Raw genomic sequence first — 19,226 nt, 5'->3', positions numbered from 1 at the left:
ATTTTAATCACAGCGATTCGGCCTAGCATTGACAGTTTCAAATTTGACCATATTTCTAGATCTTTTTTAATTTCTGACCAACATTTTTCATAATTGTCCTTATACAAATTCAGATTTTTAGATGTTAAATAAACCCCTAGGTATTTCACCTTCTTTACCACAGTCAAACCTGTTTCCTCTTGAAATTTCTCCTTTTCCATATCTGTTAAGTTTTTCCCTAAAACTTTAGTTTTTTGCTTGTTCAACTTAAATCCAGCTACCTGGCCAAACTGTTGTATTATTTCTAAAACCTTTTTTGTACTAGTGTTTGGCTCTTGCAAAGTCAATACCAGGTCATCTGCGAACGCTCTTAACTTGTAATGTTTAGCTCCGACCTGCACACCTTTAACCTGCTGGTCATTTCTTATCATGTTCAGCAACACCTCCAGAACTGAAATAAAAAGTAATGGGGAAATCGGGCACCCCTGTCGTGTTCCTTTTTCTATCTTAAGTTCCTCCGTCATAACATTATTTACAATCAGTTTAGCTTTTTGTTCAGAATATATTGCAGCCATACCATTCTCAAAACCCTGGCCTACCCCCATCCCATGAAGATTCTTTCTCATAAAACTCCAAGAAATGTTGTCAAAGGCCTTCTCCGCATCCACAAAAATCAGTACTGCTTTAGTGTTTATATTCACCTCTAGCTTTTCCAGAATGTCTATTACATTCCTTACATTGTCTGCCAGGTGTCTTTTGGGGAGAAAACCTGCTTGGTCCTTATGAATCTTCTCCATCAATACTCTTTTAAATCTTTTTGCCAAAATGTCTGCAAAAATTTTGTAATCCACATTGAGGAGTGATATTGGGCGGTAGTTCTTAAGTTGGGTCTTTTCAGTCTCTGACTTTGGTATGAGTGAAATATATGCCTCTTGCCACGATTCAGGGGCCCTTTTTCCCTCAAGGATCTCGTTGCACACTTCTCTTAGTGGTTGAGTTAGCCATTCCTTCAACGATTTGTAGTATCTGGAAGTCAATCCATCTGGTCCCGGAGATTTGCCCAATTGCATGTTCTGAATAGCAGCCTCTATCTCTTGTTCTGAGATTCTCTGGTTCAAGTCCATCTTACTTTGATGAGAGATGTTTTGTAATCCATATTTTCCCAGGAATTTGTCTATATCTTCTTCATTTTGGGGGCCTTGAGTGTAAAGCTTTTTGAAATAACTTACGAAGCAGTTTCTAATTTCATTAGGTTTAGATATATTCTTTCCATCCACCTCCAGGCTTGTAACTGTATTTAGTTTCTGCCTTTTCTTCAATTGCCATGCCAAGAGTTTGCCACATTTATTTGCTGATTCAAAAGTCTTTTGCTTCATTTGCTTTATCTTCCATTCAATCTCTTGGTTCATCAATTCCATATATTGTGTTTGATATAACTTGATCTCTCTTAAGATGTCCTGAGATTTTGGTTTTGTTCTTAATTTTCTCTCTCCTTCCTTTATCATTTCCAATAGCTTCTCTTTTTTCTCGTTTTGTTTTTTCCTCTTTATTGAATTTTGTTGAATCAAGAATCCTCTCATGACCGCTTTACTTGCATCCCAGATCACTCTTTTCTCCACGTCGGTCCTCATATTTATTTCAAAATAATCTTTTAAAGTCTTTTGGGCCTTCATAAGAATCTCCTTGTCCCGAAAGAGGGTGTCATTCATTCTCCATCTGAATTGACCAGTTGTTGTAAGTTTCATCTCCATCTTCACGGCGTTATGGTCGGAGCAAGTTTTTGGGCAGATTTCCACTTTCTTAATCTTTGGAGCCATTCCACTAGTAACCCAAATTTGATCAATTCTGGTCCAGGTCGTCATTGCTTGGGAGAAGAAGGTTCCCTCTCTCTCCAGAGGGTTCCTTGTTCTCCATATGTCTATCAAGTCCATATTTTCTGTCATTTCAAAAAAAGTCTTAGGGAGTCTCCCTTCTTTACTAACTGTTAGTCTTTGTGCCTTGTCCATGTTGGTGGAGACCACACCATTCATGTCTCCCATGATTATCATATTGTAATCCAAATAGTCAGAAAGAGTTTCATGAAGTCTCTTAAAGAAGTCAGATTTGCCTTCATTTGGCGCATAGATTCCAACCACTAAAAATTTTTCTCCTTGAATTTGTATTTCCACTGCCAGATATCTCCCTTGTTCATCCTTAAATATCATTTTTGGAGCCCATTTTTCCTTAACATATATTACAACTCCTCTCTTCTTGACTTTGTCTGATGAGATAAATTCTTGTCCTAGCCTTTTATTTATAAGTAGTCTCCTGTGGGCTCTGGTTATGTGAGTTTCTTGTAGACATATCAAGTCCAATTGTTCTCTATTCAGTATGTGAAATACTTGTCTTCTCCTCAAAGGCACATTAAGTCCATTACAATTCCAACTAAGGAATTGCAGAGCCATCTTGTTATTTTTCTAAGGCTCCTCCAACAGCTCCAAGTTGTTGCTCTTCTTCTGATGGTGGTGGTTTTTGTCCAGTCGAGAGATTCAGGATCTCCAGTGCTCTCCTCTGTTCTCCAAGTACGTCCACAATCCCCTTCTGTAGCTCCTCCTGATATCTTGCCAAAAAATTTTCTTTATCTTGAATTGTCTTTATTTTTACCTTCTTTAACTTGTAGTCAAATGACAGTCCTTGTGGGAACTCCCACCTGAAACGGATGGAATTTTTCTTTAGCAGAAGAGCTAAGTCCTTGTAGAAGTTTCTTAAATCCAAAATATGTTTTGGGATGTCTTTGAAGAACTGTGCAGTTGAATTTCCAATTTGCAAGGCCTTTTCAAAGTGTAGTCTTAATATTTTGTCTCTTTCCTCCTTGGATCTGAATGTGATCAAACAGTCTCTCGGGGTCTTTCTGTCTTGCTTTTTTCCCAATCTAAAAGCAGTCGTAATTTTGAATTCGTCTTCCTCAAGGTCCCAGCAGTCCACAAACTCCCGTGTCAGATATTCCACAAGGTTGTCTCTTTCGTTCTCCGGGATCAGTCTTAATTTTAAGTTTCTTTCCTCTGTAAGTCCCACAAGGCCAAAGTTGAGTCATGCTCATAGACCTTCTTGGCAATCGGCTCTAATTTCTCCTGTGTCTCTCCCGCCGTAGCCTTGGCATCTTCCGCAATTTGACGCGTAGTGGCATTTTCCTCCACCAGTTTATTTATAGATTCTGTATTCTGGTTTAATCTTACTGAAATTTCTGCTAATTTTAGTGTGTTCTCTGAGGTCTGTTTTGTTAAAGACTCCAAAGTTTGGTTGATCTTAAGCAGCGCATCTGTCACAGCTTCCATAGAGACGGCTGTCCCTTTATCTTGTCCTGTTGTTCCTGCTGCTCCAGTTGTTGGGCCTGAAATTGATCCTCTTTTCTTTGCCTGTTGTTGCTGCAGCTGTTGTTGTTGCTGATGGTGCTTGGTCTTAGCTCTTGTGACTATCTCTTCTTGTGGGCCACTCATGTCAAGGTCACTTCCCACGGGAATTTTCTCCCTTGGAAAGTTCCACTGTCAAGCTGTGGCAAACTTTACTTTATCCTCTAGAGGGAGCAAATCAAAATGGCCATAGGACAATGTTCCAAGTACAGAAAACAGGGGAGATTGTCCAGAATACAAAACAAGAGCTTAACACAGTCCAGATCAATATTGCTAGAAAGCTTGTAGCTTTAAGCTGCCACAGTTATCCAGTTTGTATTATTTCTTCTTATACTACAGAGTAGCCAGACACTGTGGGAACTTTGTATCAAGATATCACTTTGCAGGGAAAAGTCAGTTCAGTGTGCTAAAAAGAAAAGGCAGACCGTTTCATGCTTTCAGATGGGTGAGACGGCAGAGATTTTTAACTTCCAATAGATCATGCAATTATTAGTCCAATTCACCTCCCCTCTGCCCTGCTAGCTGGAGGGGAGATCAAAGGTCCAAATGTCCGGTTTAGCTGATTAAAGAGCTGGTTTAAACGGATGCAAGTTTAGAGCTCCGTTGCTTTCACTTTCATGCAGTCGGGGGGAGGCAGACTTCCTTTGTTTAGATCTCCCCCGTTTTTAGTTCAAATTTTAAAGTTTAGAGGGTCCCAGTTATTTTTCAAGTCTTACTCACGGGAATTCAGTCCGAATTTTCTTTTCAGGAAGGAATCGGCGCTCTCCGCTAATGGCGACGCGGCTTCACTTCGCAGGCTGGGTAGCGACTCTCAGCACCGCGCTCGCTCCCGGTGTCGCTTTCACGGTACCGGGGGGCGCAAAGGTGCCCACCGAGTCTCCTTGTTCTCAGGCTTCAGCGCCTGGGATTTTAGGGGTCCCCCGCTTGCCGTAGCAGGTAAGACCCGAACTTGCGAAGCAGTCCTTCCCCGGAGCTCGGGGCTAGGACCGCCATTAAGCGCTGGCACCGACCGGAAGTCCCAGACATGTACATTTTGTGCCAGGGATGGGGGACCTGTGGCGTTGCCTGACTCCAGCTCCCACCAATCCCAGCCAGCATAGCCGATAATGAGGGATGGTCCGACAATATCTGGAGAGCCACAGTTATCCCCAGGACAAATAGTTCAATTCTGGTGGGAATGCATTTGCCTTCCCATGTGGAATGTAGCAGACTGGCTTGTCGATAGAGGGGGGTTCCCTTTTGTGGCTTTGAAAGGAAGGGTATTTTTGATTTCATGTGCCAGGAACTTAGTTTTGTGGATGAGTGAGGGAACCTCCATGCAGTGGATTGCAAATAGCTTTCATTGTATTTCTGAAGGGAGAGGCAATTGGAGGCAAACGTCCCTGGACTTTGATTCGCTGCTCCTAGCATTGTGCAATTGCATAGGAGTTTTGGAACCAAACTATTCAGATAATTTAAAAAAATTGTGGCTGCCAATGGATTTCTTTAGGATTACTTTTTTTAGTTATCCTTATCATATTCTAAGGAAATCACATATGGAAGTAGTTTCTCCAACATTAGCAACTGAAATGGCAAAGATACAGAAATTTCCAGTTCTACCACTGATTGATGAGTGGATTCTGGGATGTTGGGAAATAATCAGGTTAAGTGAATGATTAAAAATTGTGAGAATTGGAGTCAGATGGCTAATCAACAGCAGCTTTCTATCTAAGTGGATACTATCTTGGGCAGTGTTAGATAATATAGAATTATTGCTTTCTTCTTTTAGATAGTGATGGCAATATGTTAAATAATCTTGGATATTTCCCCTCATATTATTTTTATATTTATTTTATATTACAATAGTACACAGATGATCACAAATAACTTATTTCCTATTGTTTATAATGAATCTTTTCTAAGCATGATTGAGGGTTCATCCAGACTTTCTTTTGTGTTTGTTTCCTGGCGCTTTCTCCAGGAAAACTCACATTTTACCACCGAATCAGAGCAAACAGGTTTTCAGTATTCTGACACTTGCTCCAGTTCAGCCCTAACGAGCGAGTTTTCCCAGGGAAGGCTCTGGGACAAATGACAAAAACAGGGAACTTTAAAGTGCATATCTGTTTCTGGAAAGCACAGTGCCAAAGGAAGTTGAGGTAAGGCCTAGGTTTGGATCTACCAGAACTATTTTAAAGAGAAATAAACCTTCTTGGATAGCAACTTGTGAGGGCAGATTCCCTTCTGGGGATTTCCAAGGCTGATCATGGGGAACCTGTGGCCCTCTAAATGTTAATGGACAACAGCCCCCATAATCCTTGGCCATTGGTCATGCTGCCTAGGGCTGAGGAGTCGTCCACATCTGGAGAGCCACAGATTCTCTCTTTCTGCCTTAGGCCCAGAACCAGATTATAGCCTGGTGCACCTCTGCTAGATGTTCTCTTAGGGTACACAAGCTAAATCATAAGTTTACTGATAATCAGACACCATTTCTGCATTTCCTGGAGAGACATGGCTATCTGCCAAGGCAGGGTTGTGCCTACATTACTCCTGATAACTTCTACCCTTGTGGTTTGTGGGGAATCCCATGGTTGTGTCCTACCCTGCAATGCCCAGGTTGCTAGGTAAAGGTAAAGGGACCCCTGACAGTTAAGTCCAGTCGTGAACGACTCTGGGGTTGCGGCGCTCATCTCACTTTACAAGCCGAGGGAACCGGCGTTTGTCCACTTCCACAGACAGTTTTTCTGGGTCATGTGGGCAGCATGACTAAGCGGCTTCTGGTGAAACCAGAGCAGCACACGGAAACGCTGTTTACCTTCCCGCCGGAGCGGTACCTATTTATCTACTTGCACTGCGTGCTTTCAAACTGCTAGGTAGGCAGGAGCAGGGACCGAGCAACGGGAGCTCACCCCGTCGTGGGGCCTCGAACCGCTGACCTTCCGACCGGCACGTCCAAGCGGCACAGTGGTTTAAACCACAGCGCCACCCACATCCCACCCAGGTTGCTAGCATGATTCAAAACGTCACAATTCACCCTTATCACACTGGACTGGATGCTACCAAGAGCAGCATGAGAGCAATCAAAAGATGGTAGCAACCTCACCACTCTAGGTAACATATGAATGAGGTCAGAGAACTCAACAGAGACATTTGCAGATGGGCAAAAGGACCTGAAGAGCAGCGGGACAAGGGCACCCAAATCCTGGAGCCCTTTCAGATCAGCAGCCACTGTGTTGCTTTCTATTTTATTCCTGGAATTTGAGCAGGATGGTCTAGTCGAATGCTGCAGACAGCCCACCCCCTTTCCAAGATTTAGCTTTCCTTTTGAACTCTGATTCATTGCTGACTAAGCTTTTTTAAAAAAGGGTCGTAAATTAGAGATGTCAACGAAGCAAGACAGTGACAGCAAAGCCCCTTTTTAAGACCATGATCTGAAGCCAGAAATACTTTAGCGGGAGTAACTTGAATATTCAGCTTGATTGGTGGTTAACAAGGGCAGAGAACACCAAAGGGAAACAAGTGTGCATTTGTAGATCTTTCTAATTCTTTACATTGAAAAATGGCAGGATGCATGTATTGGCTTTTTTTAAAAGAAAGAAAGAAAGAAAGAAAGAAAGAAAGAAAGAAAGAAAGAAAGAAAGAAAGAAAATGTCAGTAATAACCTTGTTGCACAGTTCCCAGCTAAGGGAAAACAGAATCCCTTTCCTCCATGCAATGAGGGAAGCTCACTGTACACTTCAGGACTGTGCATAACCAGAGTTCTAAATCATGAAAGGAGTTCAGTGGGTTTTTCAATGCAGACTTCTACCTTCAATGCACGGAGAATAGGAAGCCTGAGCACCAAGGCATGTGGCAGAGGTGGTGGCCCTTTCTAGTGTATCTCCACTGATTCTAATCACATGAGAAGAAGAACGTCTGCTTGGGCCACCAGGCAGATATTCTAAAGTGCTGCATGTGGCAATACCACATCGCACCCCACATTTCTTTGCAAAACATTACCTGAGGGGTGATGTGTAAGGAGCAGCAGCAGCCACACACATCCTCCCGAAAACCTAGGCAGGGTGTCAATTTCATTCCTCATTTCCCCAGTTCTCCATACTTCTGAATCAACTTCTGATTTTCTATCTTAAGCGCTCAAGAACACCCATCAGCATTTTAGCTTGAATACCTCCGAACATTCACATCTTTATATGCAGTTTTTCCTAATCTATACATTTTTGCAGATCGATTCTCCCTATTATAATATATTTTGTACACTGTTTTCACTATGTGTTTTTGTAGACACTTTATTCCAGTATACCTTTACCTTTACCTTTACCTATCTCAGCATATGCATTTTTGGGTGTATTAATTGCCTGGAGAACTGCATTGCAAAACTCAGGGACATGTGACTTTTAAAGGTAAAGGTACACCTGACTGTTAGGTCCAGTTGCAGACAACTTTGGGGTTGCGCTCCCATCTCGCTCTATAGGCCGAGGAGCCGGCATTTGTCTGCAGACAGCTTCCGGGTCATGTGGCTAGCATGACTAAGCTGCTTCTGGCGAACCAGAGCCGGACACGAAAATGCTGTTTACCTTCCCGCCGGAGCAGTACCTATTTAACTACTTGCACTTTGACATGCTTTCAAACTGCTAGGTTGGCAGGAGCAGGGACTGAACAATGGGAGCTCACCCTGTCGCGGGGATTCGAACCGCTGACCTTCTGATCAGCAAGCCCTAGGCTCTGTGGTTTAGACCACAGCGCCACCCGCGTCCCTTCTCATGTGACTTTTAAAGGATGGCAAAGTTTCAGTTCTCAGATTGTTTCAAAAAGTGTGGATTGGGTAGATCCACCTTTGAATGTGAACTTAAATCTAATTTCTACCCCCATCCCTACCCACAGATTGCTGGTGTATATACATCCCATTTGTTGCAAAAATAAAAAAATAAAAACAAATGCCAGTATTTATCCTGGATAAATAGTTTGGTGCCGTGTGATTTGCTTACTTTCCTCATCAAAATCGTCAAACACCAAAAAGTGTGTTAACTTCCCAAGTGAAGGCCAGGAGACACTGAAATGGAACACACACTTGGTTGTTTTGTCTCCTGGAAAAGCAGTGTGACCTTGAACATACAGTACTTTATCACATTGTCCAGGTGTCTCAAAGGAAAGCATAAATCTTCAAGGGAGTTCACCAAAACACCCAAATTCTTGTGGTTTAACTTGTATCTCAGTCCTAGCAGGACTTCTGAGAGCTAAGAAATGCTCACAATTTATACATCCCATGTATAAATCTTGCATATCAGGGCTGCGGTTCAGCAACTAAGATTTGCGTTCCTATCTGGTGGTCTCTTGTATCTGCACATATGTCCTCTTTGGGGGCTCCAGTGTAATAAATAAATAAATATTTTATTTATTTATACCCCGCCCTTCCCGGTTCACAAAACCGGGATCAGGGTGGCTAACAACAAATTTAAAACACTTAATTGATGCAACAAAAACAGCATAAAATACAGTATAAAATGTGAATAACAATAAATTCAGGATTCAAAAATCAATTTAGTGGGGAAATCCATCCAATAAACATTAGATGATCACCAGGGCTAGCTGGCTAAATTAGTCCTATTTGGGCCAGCATGGAGACCAGAGGAGAATTAGCTGTGGGATCCCAGAGTGGGTAATCTTCATAAAAAGGGGAGGGGGAGGGAAGGAAGGGGAATAAAACATCAGGCTAAGATCAAATTGAAAGCCAGGCAGAATAGCTCTGTCTTACAGCCCCGGCAGAAGGAAGTTTCAATTAATGCACAAAGTGGGGGCACATTATGGCACTAGGCTCCACCTCCCAACTTGTGTGTGTGTGTTGCATACCTATGAATATTGCCAATGAAGACATATAATGGTGGTAGGGTATGCATGGATTCTGCTGCCCTACATGCACTCAGCACACTGATGGGGGTAGATCTATGGTTGTAGAGTTTAGCACAGTGTAGCAGGAGCCTCTTTGGCAAATGCTCCCTTTCTGTGCCCAGTGGAGCTTTTGTCTACAAGCAGGGTGACAACTCCACTCAGTACTAACCCCTTCCCTCCAGTTCAGGGAGTCAGGATTCCTCAGTCCATAACTGAAGCAGGAGGGAGCTTCTAAAAAGCAGTCTCGAGAAGTCAGAAAGTATTAAACAAAGTTTAAAATTGTGTGGTTGGGTGGGATAGATAATATAAGTAAGGTGGCTTCATTGTTGGTGTTGCAAACTCTTGATGCAAAATAATTTGCACTTGAAAGTATGGAGCAATGAGCAAACATCCGCAAACACGTTATATGTTTCAGTGGTGCCGTGGAGGGCAGTGTGTCAAGTATGGCGATGAAGGGCCCAAGCCAACCCACGGACAGTGGTCAGAGTGGTCCCGGTGGTCATCGTGTTCCAGAACCTGCGGAGGAGGCATATCTCACCGAGAGCGAAATTGTACGAATCCAAGGTGACTGCGAGTTTCTTTTCTTCAAGTCTAAATTTGGTGGAATAAGCCAGATGTTGCAAAGTCATAACCATGGCTTTGCATCAGCAGCTAAGGCGCAAGGGCACAATAGTTTGCTTCACCAATGTCATGCACTGGGTGCCTCTCCTTGTTTATAGCAAACATTGCAAAACACAAGACTGGGGCTTGTCCACAATTCTGCTTCTCCTGTGCCCAGAAAGCACAGGTCCAAGTGGTTTTACCTTTGCCCCACCACTTTTCCGGGAAACCCCTCTTTACCGCTAAACCAGAACAAATGTCAATCCACAGGGAACCTGATTGCAATTTGTTCTGATTTAGCACCAAACCGCGGGTTTTCCTGGGGGAAGGCAGCGGGGCAAATGGAAGTATGGATGAGCCTTCTGTTTACCTCCATTTGAGACGTGTTGTGATACAGTTTTCCATAGTTCAGTAGCACAGCACACAATTTGCATACATAAGATCCTAAGTTTCAGTCTCCAGGATCTTCAGTTAAAAGGATCTTGTTTAACAGGGTTGGGAAAGGCATCTGCCTGAGAGCATGAAGAGCTACTGCTAGTTGAATCAGACATCTCTGTGCCAAGTAGACCAGTGATCTGACTGTGGGATGGGTTTTAATGGATAATTTATCTCATATGTGGGTTGAAGAGTTTCAAAATCCCAGCCTTGGCAACAAAAGCATAGGAATTAGGCTTTCAAACCTTGTTCTGAGCTGACTGTCCCTTCTTACCCTGCTTAATAAAGAATCAGGCAACAGCTAGTAAAGCAAGTTTAAAAATAAGATTTGCTTACTTTATAATCATTCTTTAGTTCACAGCAACAGTAGCCAGAAAAAAGTATGCAGGCAAAATACTTACCGTATTTTTCGCTCTATAAGACACACCAGACCATAAGACGCATCTAGTTTTTGGAGGAGGAGGAAAACAAGAAAAAAAAATATTCTGAATCTCAGAAGCCAGAACAGCAAGAGGGATCACTGCGCAGTGAAAGCAGTGATCCCTCTTGCTGTTCTGGCTTCTGTGATAGCTGCGCAGCCTGCATTCACTCCACAAGACGCACACACATTTCCCCTTACTTTTTAGGAGGGAAAAAGTGAGAGTTATAAAGCAAAAAATACGGTATATTTACAGTTTAACCAGCTTCAGACATGCAGCGAGCAGAGGCATGTCTGTATCCAAAGTTGGTCAAAGGAAGAGAGGGAGAGGAACACGAAGTATTATATGCTCCTTCCTTTCCAGGAGAGGAAGGGAAATGACATAACACAGAGTCCTCTCTAGCAATTGTATTTCTATGGTTTAAGTATCTGCCTACCAACAATACAGCTCTGTGGACTTAGCCACTTCTCATGCTAACTAGCAAGAGCGTGCATTTGTAAGGTCTGACTGCTAATGTACCACACTGACAGCGTCACATGCTCCTTGAAAGGAGCAAAATTCAGTGGGACTTACTTCTGTACTCCCTGGAGGAAGAGCACTATGGAGACATAAAAATCATCAATTGTTTAAAAAACGTTTGAGGGGAGGGAGTTTCCCATAACATGGAATCTCAGCAAATACATTTAAACAGCTAAGGAAATGTTTTAAAGCACACCCTTTCTCTGGGGAGCTATGCATAGCCTCCTACTTTATCTTCACAGGTTAAACTAAGGTATGGGTTAAACTGAGGGACAGTGACTTGCCCAAGGCCAAGCATTAGGCTTTGTGGCACCACAGCAATTTGAACCTGGGTCTCCCTAGGCCATAACCAGTACTTCACGCTGGAGGTAGTTATTTGTTTCTGCTCCACAAAAGTTTAACCAGATGTTTTTAGGATGCTTTCTTGGCTTATCTTTGTTCAAAAGCAACTTCTTAACAATTTCCTTTAGTGTTCAGATGCTGAGAGTGCATTTCCATTGCACGGTATCTGCAAAACTGGCATGGTCATGTTCAGGCTGATTTCCAGAAAATGTAACAGAGGTTCCAGGCACCTTCAGAAAATGCAGAGGGAAACACTCTGGCCAGTCTTGGCTAACCAATCAAAATAAGCACAGATGTTTGTTATTGAGCACATAAAGGTATATAAGGCCATATTGAAACTGCAGTCTGCTTGAATTTTAAGGATGTAAGATATGGATATTGTACTGTGTAAAATTAAATGGAGTAGAAGCCTGGTATGGTGGAATTGACTGTGCCCCTCCCAACCTCAGATGAGGGGAGGTGCCGTATTTTCTTTTTACTGCTCCCTGATTTAAAGCATACCCTACAAACGAAAAGAAAATAGCATGTCTAAGGTGAAGTTTGTGGTCCAGACTGCTCTGTGTAGGCTAATTTTCTATTTGCTGCAAGTTTGTTTTGTTTTTATGGAGCCCGGTATTCACTTAGTCAAGTACACCTCATGTAGTAGAGCCTATTCTGCCGCCTCAGTGTGCTAAATGTGTAGACCAGGTCTTAGACAAAGTCGGAGAGATGGATTCAAAAAGGGTGATCTAGTGCTCAAGAATATCTGTACTGAAACTAGAAGCCCGTGTCTGCATCCGCCAACTAACGTCTGTATTTGATTGGAATAGGAACTTTCTCAGTGTCACTTGACCTGTTCCACCTACGCAATGTATTGTTGGTGCCAACTAGATGCTTGGTAATCGTGGCAGAAATATGCTACCAGACATTTGCCTGGTAGCTGGAGGATGTCTTCTCACTAGGGGGTAAACTTAGGATATAATATGATATGCATAATTGCAGTTCCCTGGGCTTATCATTTGACCTTCTCTTGGCACAAAGAAGAATATTCTAAGCGCCTTAATGCAGTCCCCATCAAGCCACGAAGCACATTTAGCTTTGGAATGTACACATCCTTCAACTTTATTAAAATAGTTATGGGGGATTTCCACATTGACCTCAGACCTTGACACAGATGGCTTTTTAAATGTTAATTTGTATAGGGCTTGATCTTGTAAACAGCCTGCTTTTCCAGATTGCCTTTCTATGTAATCAGCAACTGAAGGGTGCAGTGGGAATGAACCTGGGAACAAAAGCTTTCTGCAAGTTAGGAGCTGGTGTGGTTTTAACTTAACTGGAAGAAGGATCCAGTGAGATCTGAGCATATGGCAATGAGAAGAGGGGGGCATCCTGTTCTTATTGGTGCAGTTTGACTTTGTTGTTAGCTCACCTGCACCTCATCTTGAGAGTACAGTGGTACCTCAGGTTATATACGCTTCAGGTTACAGACTCCACTAACCCAGAAATAGTGCTTCAGGTTAAGAACTTTGCTTCAGGATGAGAACAGAAATCGTGCTCCGGCAGTGCGGCGACAGCAGGAGGCCCCATTAGCTAAAGTGGTGCATCAGGTTAAGAACAGTTTCAGGTTAAGAATGGACCTCCGGAATGAATTGAGTACTTAACCCGGGGTACTACTGTACTGCAAGGAAGCCTGTACTGAATGCACTGAGGCTGATGGATTCAACTAAGCTGGAATCAAAATGTCGCTATGCGAATGGCTACTCTACCCTCTGCTTTGTGTTGGTTTATTCAAGTACATGTTGTTAAAATGGTTAGCAGCTGATGTGAAGTAATCTTCCTCCCCCACCTCAACATTGCAGACCGTCGCATGGAGGAAAGTTCTGCGAGGGTTCCTCTCGGATGTTGAAACTCTGCAACAGTCAGAAGTGCCCAAAGAACAGCATTGGCTTCAGAGCAGCCCAGTGTGCAGAATTCAACAGCAAGCGGTTCAGAGGATGGAACTACAAGTGGAAGCCTTACACTCAAGTAGCAGGTGAATTTAAATCTGGGATTTAAGATTCTGCTGTTTAAAGATATGGGCATGGTTCCCCAAAGCAGGTATGCAATTGAAGATGCCTGGACGTTCCGTGCAATGGAAGGAACATGTGTGGCTTCCGTATGTGACTTTGGTGCTTTCCACTCACCTCCAGGATCACAGTATCTGCAGGACCAATTCAGCTGGGCTTTTAGACTACATATTATTTTCTCTTTGGGCTCATCCACACTTCCGTTTCTCCCGTGACTTCTAGGTATGGGTCGGAGAGGTTGCATTTTTGTTCTGCAGCTTTCCCCAGGAAAACCCACTGCTTACTACTGAATTGGAACAAACGTCAGTTGGGTTTTGTGCAGATTGACGGAAGAAATTGCGGTGCAAATGGAAGTGTGGGTGATCCTTTCTCATAAATCATGCAAACATGACCCCTGCTTCATCAGATACCTTGTTTTAAGATAACATGAGGGTTATTGTACCCTAATCTCTCTGTGTCCAACCCCCATCCCAAGCAACAGTCCAATGGACAAAAATAAACGTATGTTCGTGGTTGTGTTTGCATTTCAGATCAAGACTTGTGCAAGCTGTACTGTATTGCAGAAGGCTTTGATTTCTTCTTTTCTCTGTCGAACAAAGTAAAAGATGGGACACCCTGCTTGGAAGATAGCCCTAATGTCTGTATAGATGGGATTTGTGAGGTAATAATGAAATAAGGTACTCTATTTTGCCATTCACTCAACATTCCTTACTCGTAATAAGCAATGAAGGCAAAGTGTGATGTCTGATTACCTTTGATTTTATGTTGTTCAAGAGGGAGGGGTAAAATGCCAGGCTGGAATTGGACGTTGCAGGAGTTGCATGTGGCTGATGCCAAAAACATCGCCAACAGTCTCGTCTTCCTCTCTTCTACCCTCTGGTCAACATCTAGCAATACAAAAGGATGCAGGCAGCAAAGTGAAGTGTCAAGAGGGTGAATGACAACACAGTATACATGTTGTATTGCGAAATGCTATCTGAAGAGAAAGGAAGAGGCAAGTCAGGGTCGCTATTTTGGTGACAGTTGTGTTTTTCCCAAAACTCCTGGTTCTGGTCTCAGGAAATGAAATATGGCTTGGAAGCTTCAGTTGTCCTAATCAATAGATCAGTCAACTATGACTGTTTCATCCTGTGTGCATTTAGGGTTTAGATGGTAAGGTAGCACCATATGGTGTTCTGCTCTGATCATGTATAGCCAGGGATGGCGTGTTGCTCCAATTTTTAGAGCAAGAAACTAGATATGGGGAAGTGAGGTAGAAGAGGAGAAAGGTTCCTCTTGTGTTCCAGTTTTGGTGTAAAGATCAGGCCAAAGATTAGCTCTCTAAAACCTGCTTTATGGTGGAATCAGTGGGGCTTACTTCCAAGTAAACAGGCATAGGGCCTGGCTTTAGTTGAATTAATTGGTTAGGCCTAATTTTGATAGAGGCACACTTTTTTTGTCTTTTGAAGCTATTTAGGTTCAAGTGTGTTGATGTAGTATAGAATTGCAATATTGCTATGTGCATCTTAATCTCCGAGTAGTAAGAGATGTCAGGGTTCCCGGCGCATCACTTGGGTTTGGTTTTCATGGCATGACAGTTACTAGAGGCTGCTGGCATTTTGCATGAGAGGTTTATTTATGCTCCTATACAGATGCAAAGTGCATAATGTTAATGCTGTCACAGATCCTGCTCTTGCATTCGGTTTGGCAGTGGGGGAGTGGTCAACCCCATACCACTTGATTCTGTGCAAGGAACGAGTCAGGCCTCTCTCAATTTCAGCTCCAGTCCCCAAACTGACAGCCCTTTGTTCTCTTTCAGACATAAACACCTTGCTGTCGTCATCATCGTTAGCCAGGGGAGGGGGAGGCCTGCTCCCCTTTCAAAAGGGTATCCAGCTACAGGTTTCCGTGACGATTCATTGCCCTAGCTTACATTTAGGTAAAGGGACCTCTGACCATTAGGTCCAGTCGTGACCGACTCTGGGGTTGCGGCGCTCATCTCGCTTTATTGGCCGAGGGAGCCGGCATACAGCTTCCTGGTCATGTGGCCAGCATGAGTAAGCCGCTTCTGGTGAACCAGAGCAGTGCACCAAAACACCGTTTATCTTCCCGCCGGAGCGGTACCTATTTATCTACTTGCACTTTGATGTGTTTTCGAACTACTAGGTTGGCAGGAGCAGGGACTGAGCAACAGGAGCTCACCCCGTCGCGGGGATTCGAACCGCCGAACTTCTGATCGGCAAGTCCTAGGCTCTGTGGTTTAACCCCTAGCTTACATTACAAAACAGATATTTAACAAACCTGGCTATCTACTTAACAAAGAAACTGGTCTGGCCATTTTAGCAGTCCCTTTCTGTACAGAATCCAGTCTTACATCTGTAAAAGCACAGGATTGGAAGGAAACCACAAAAACCCATTCAGATCTAACCCTGCTCTCATTACAGTATTAAATATGGCCTCTCCTTCTAAAAATAAATTAAAGACGGCCTTGAAGATGAACATAGTTGCTCATTCTTTGTTCCTTTTTGAGAATGCAACGATACTCTGTTTCCACTGAAATAATAAAAGTCTGCAATCCCGACCCCACTTACCTGGGAGAATCCCCCAGTGAATTTGGTAGGACTCACTTCTGAGTAGATGGGGTTAAGATTGCACTGCAGCTGGCTTCCAGAAGATATACAGCATAACATCAGAAATGTTCCAGGACAAGGAAACAATTACAGTGAGCCACAGACAGGTCCAGGGACCTGGGTGGCGCTGTGGGTTAAACCACAGAGCCTAGGACATGCTGATCAGAAGGTCGGCGGTTCGCATCCCTGTGACAGGGTGAGCTCCCGTTGTTTGGCCCCTGCTCCTGCCAACCTAGCAGTTCAAAAGCACATCAAAGTGCAAGTAGATAAATAGGTACCACTCTGGCGGGAAGGTAAACGGCGTTTCCATGCGCTGCTCTGGTTTCACCAGAAGCGGCTTAGTCATGCTGGCCACATGACCCAGAAGCTGTACACCGGCTCCCTCGGCCAATAAAGCGAGATGAGTGCCGCAACCCCAGAGTCAGTCATGACTGGACCTAATGGTCAGGGGTCCCTTTACCTTTACCTTTACAGACAGGTCCAGCAAAAACTTCAGCGACAGTTTTCCCTCAAGGAATTTGGTTTTTTCCCCTTTCCTCCAGCTACTTTCAGTGTTGGAACAGGGCTGAGAAGAGAAGCTATGGACTGGGGAAGCCCTGGCGTGAGCTAGTAAAAAAAGAAGCAGCAGAAATTGGCTGTCCCTGCTTTAAATTGTCAGTAAGGTGTTGACCCCTTCTCATTTTTTATTGTTCCACTTTTATTCTGCCGCTCCACCCAGAGGGCATGAAGAGGCCATTGGGCCTATTGTGGAGAGTTACAGAATGTGGGGGGGAGGAAGAGAGATTCCACATGTCAACATAGTTTCACATTATGAGCAATAATACCCTGGCAATTACCCAAGGTGAATGAGGCTTTCTTTCCCCCAAATGTCTGCTTACTCAGCCTTTTGTCTGGAGAAATGAAACATGCCTAGGAAATAAAATTTTAAAAGTCTGATGGTTTCCTTCTAACTTTCGCAACTGACTTATCACTGTGATCTAAACGCAGACGTTGCAGATGATCGTGTGGTCCTTGCCTTGCAGGTGGTTGGCTGTGATCACGTCCTAGGCTCCAGTTCTGTGGAAGATGCTTGTGGAGTGTGCAAAGGAGACAATTCAAGCTGTAGAATATATAAGGGGCAGTACACAAAATACCACCCTACAAATCGTAAGTGTGCGTTGAAACAGCATGAGTAACTTCAGACGCGTAGCTGGCATTGCTCAAGAGTTCCAAGAAACCAAAGAAATCTCTTTTGAAAGGTTCAGTCTGCTATCTCGATTCAAACTGGTGCTAAAGTGTATCCAAAGACAGATTAATACCTGCTCCCTGATCACAGGAACCACTATGCAAAATTTGGTTATGATAACTTAAGAGGTGTCCAGAGGCATATGGAATAGACAAGCAATTTCCCAAAATACAGTAGTACCTCGGAAGTTGAATGGAATCTGTTCTGAATTGCTGTTTGTTCCTTATCAGTGTTAAGAAGTGGGTTTTTGGTGCTCGTACATGGACCAGGAAAGCACTGACTTGTGCCTAGGAAGTGTGCAGCCGAAGTTAAGTGTGGATGTGCCCTTTGTCAAAGACATAGGAAGAGGGGTGCAGTGGGGGTGGTTCGCCCGGGGGAGTGACAACCCCCCCCCCTGGGTGAATCACCCCACTGCACCACAATCAGCCCCCTGACAGGAGGATTGCGCCACGATCGGACCCCTGTCAGGAGGATCACACCACCGCACCGCACTTGGGCCCCCAAGCAGATTGTGCCACCGCAATGATTGCTCCCATGGGCAGATCACCCCACCCCCGTGGGTGGCTCGCCCCGCCCCCAGGTGCACGCCGCTCTGCGTGCCCGAGCAGCTAGCTCCAACGCTGCCCCTTGTATACAAATTCCCCTTGTCCCCTAATAATACAGGTTACCATCACATCCACCCACCACCAACACATGTTAAAACAGAGCTGGGTAGTTTCCAAAACTCTCTTTGAAAACCCTGCTTTTAGCCCAAGTAGGAGAGGATAGAGGAAGGGGGGGTAGCAGGAGTGATAACCACGCCACTTGGGTAACATGAAAACAATTCAGGCAAGATCCATGGACCACCATACTCTACATTCCTACCTGGAGTGTGTTCTCTCCTGCCCAAGGTCTGCAAAATCAGGAGCTGGAGTTACCTGCACTATTGACCAGTGAGGGAGCAGAAGACCAGGTTCCTAATATTTAATACAGGAACTTTATACTGGCTGCCAGTCACAGAAGCTAATGTTGCACTCCATGAGGATTCCAACTTAAGTCTCAGCAGCAACAGAGCCTTAAAATTAAACAAGAACTTGATGAGTGAACAATTCCCTTCTGGCTCCCCACCTTCATGTGGTGCTGGCTAGGATACTAAACTCGGTTTCTCTTCCTCCTTTGTCTAGAGTACTACAGCTTAGTTACTATCCCTGCTGGAGCACGAAGCATCCGTGTGTATGAAATGAACACCTCCAGCTCCTACATTGCTGTTCGGAGTTCCAGTAAAAAATACCACCTCAATGGCTACTGGATCGTTGACTGGCCAGGGCGATACACGTTTGCTGGATCTGTTTTTGACTACCGAAGGCCACCTAACCAGCCGGAGACATTAACTGCTCCTGGGCCGACAAATGAAAGTGTGGTAATAGAGGTACGTTACGTTGTGATACTTAAGTTCCATGGTCCAAAAGTTGAGAGAACATTGTGCAGTTACATGACATGGCCTGTCCCAGATAAGGAAGGCATGCGTCTGATAGTTATAGGCCCTCTTCTGACAGGTTGTGTGCCCACAAACCAAGACTTCTCTTTTTTATATATACAATTTATTAATTTTATGATAACAAAAAAGAGCTAAAACAAAACAAAACAAAAACATCAAAATCATACTACTTAATTAATTGACTTCCCTCCAACTCCCCCTCCTGGTTCCATTTTTTTGGTACTTATTTATACACGTCCATTGAGTCTTATACTCTTAACTATCTGATTTTAAAACCTTGTGCATATTATTACATTTGACCTTTAAAAGTTCAACTAACGTA

General features: G+C 43.7%; 1 protein-coding gene across 2 annotated transcripts in view; it reads left to right on the top strand.

Moving 5' to 3' along the window:
- Positions 1–19,226, top strand: part of ADAMTS16 (ADAM metallopeptidase with thrombospondin type 1 motif 16) — a 92,097-nt gene that overhangs the window by 33,194 nt on the left and 39,677 nt on the right. For both annotated transcript variants that reach the window (XM_083519054.1, XM_083519055.1), the window contains 5 exons: positions 9,649–9,797; positions 13,387–13,559; positions 14,124–14,254; positions 17,225–17,348; positions 18,591–18,835. In XM_083519054.1, the coding sequence (XP_083375180.1) occupies positions 9,649–9,797; positions 13,387–13,559; positions 14,124–14,254; positions 17,225–17,348; positions 18,591–18,835 (822 nt within the window). The remainder of the gene's footprint in view (positions 1–9,648; positions 9,798–13,386; positions 13,560–14,123; positions 14,255–17,224; positions 17,349–18,590; positions 18,836–19,226) is intronic.

The sequence above is a fragment of the Podarcis liolepis genome (genome assembly GCF_965112155.1).
Source record: "Podarcis liolepis genome assembly, chromosome: 8".
In the NCBI taxonomy this organism is placed as follows: domain Eukaryota; kingdom Metazoa; phylum Chordata; class Lepidosauria; order Squamata; family Lacertidae; genus Podarcis; species Podarcis liolepis.
Note: the sequence above shows the minus strand (reverse complement) of the source record. Positions and strands in the feature narration are given on the sequence as shown.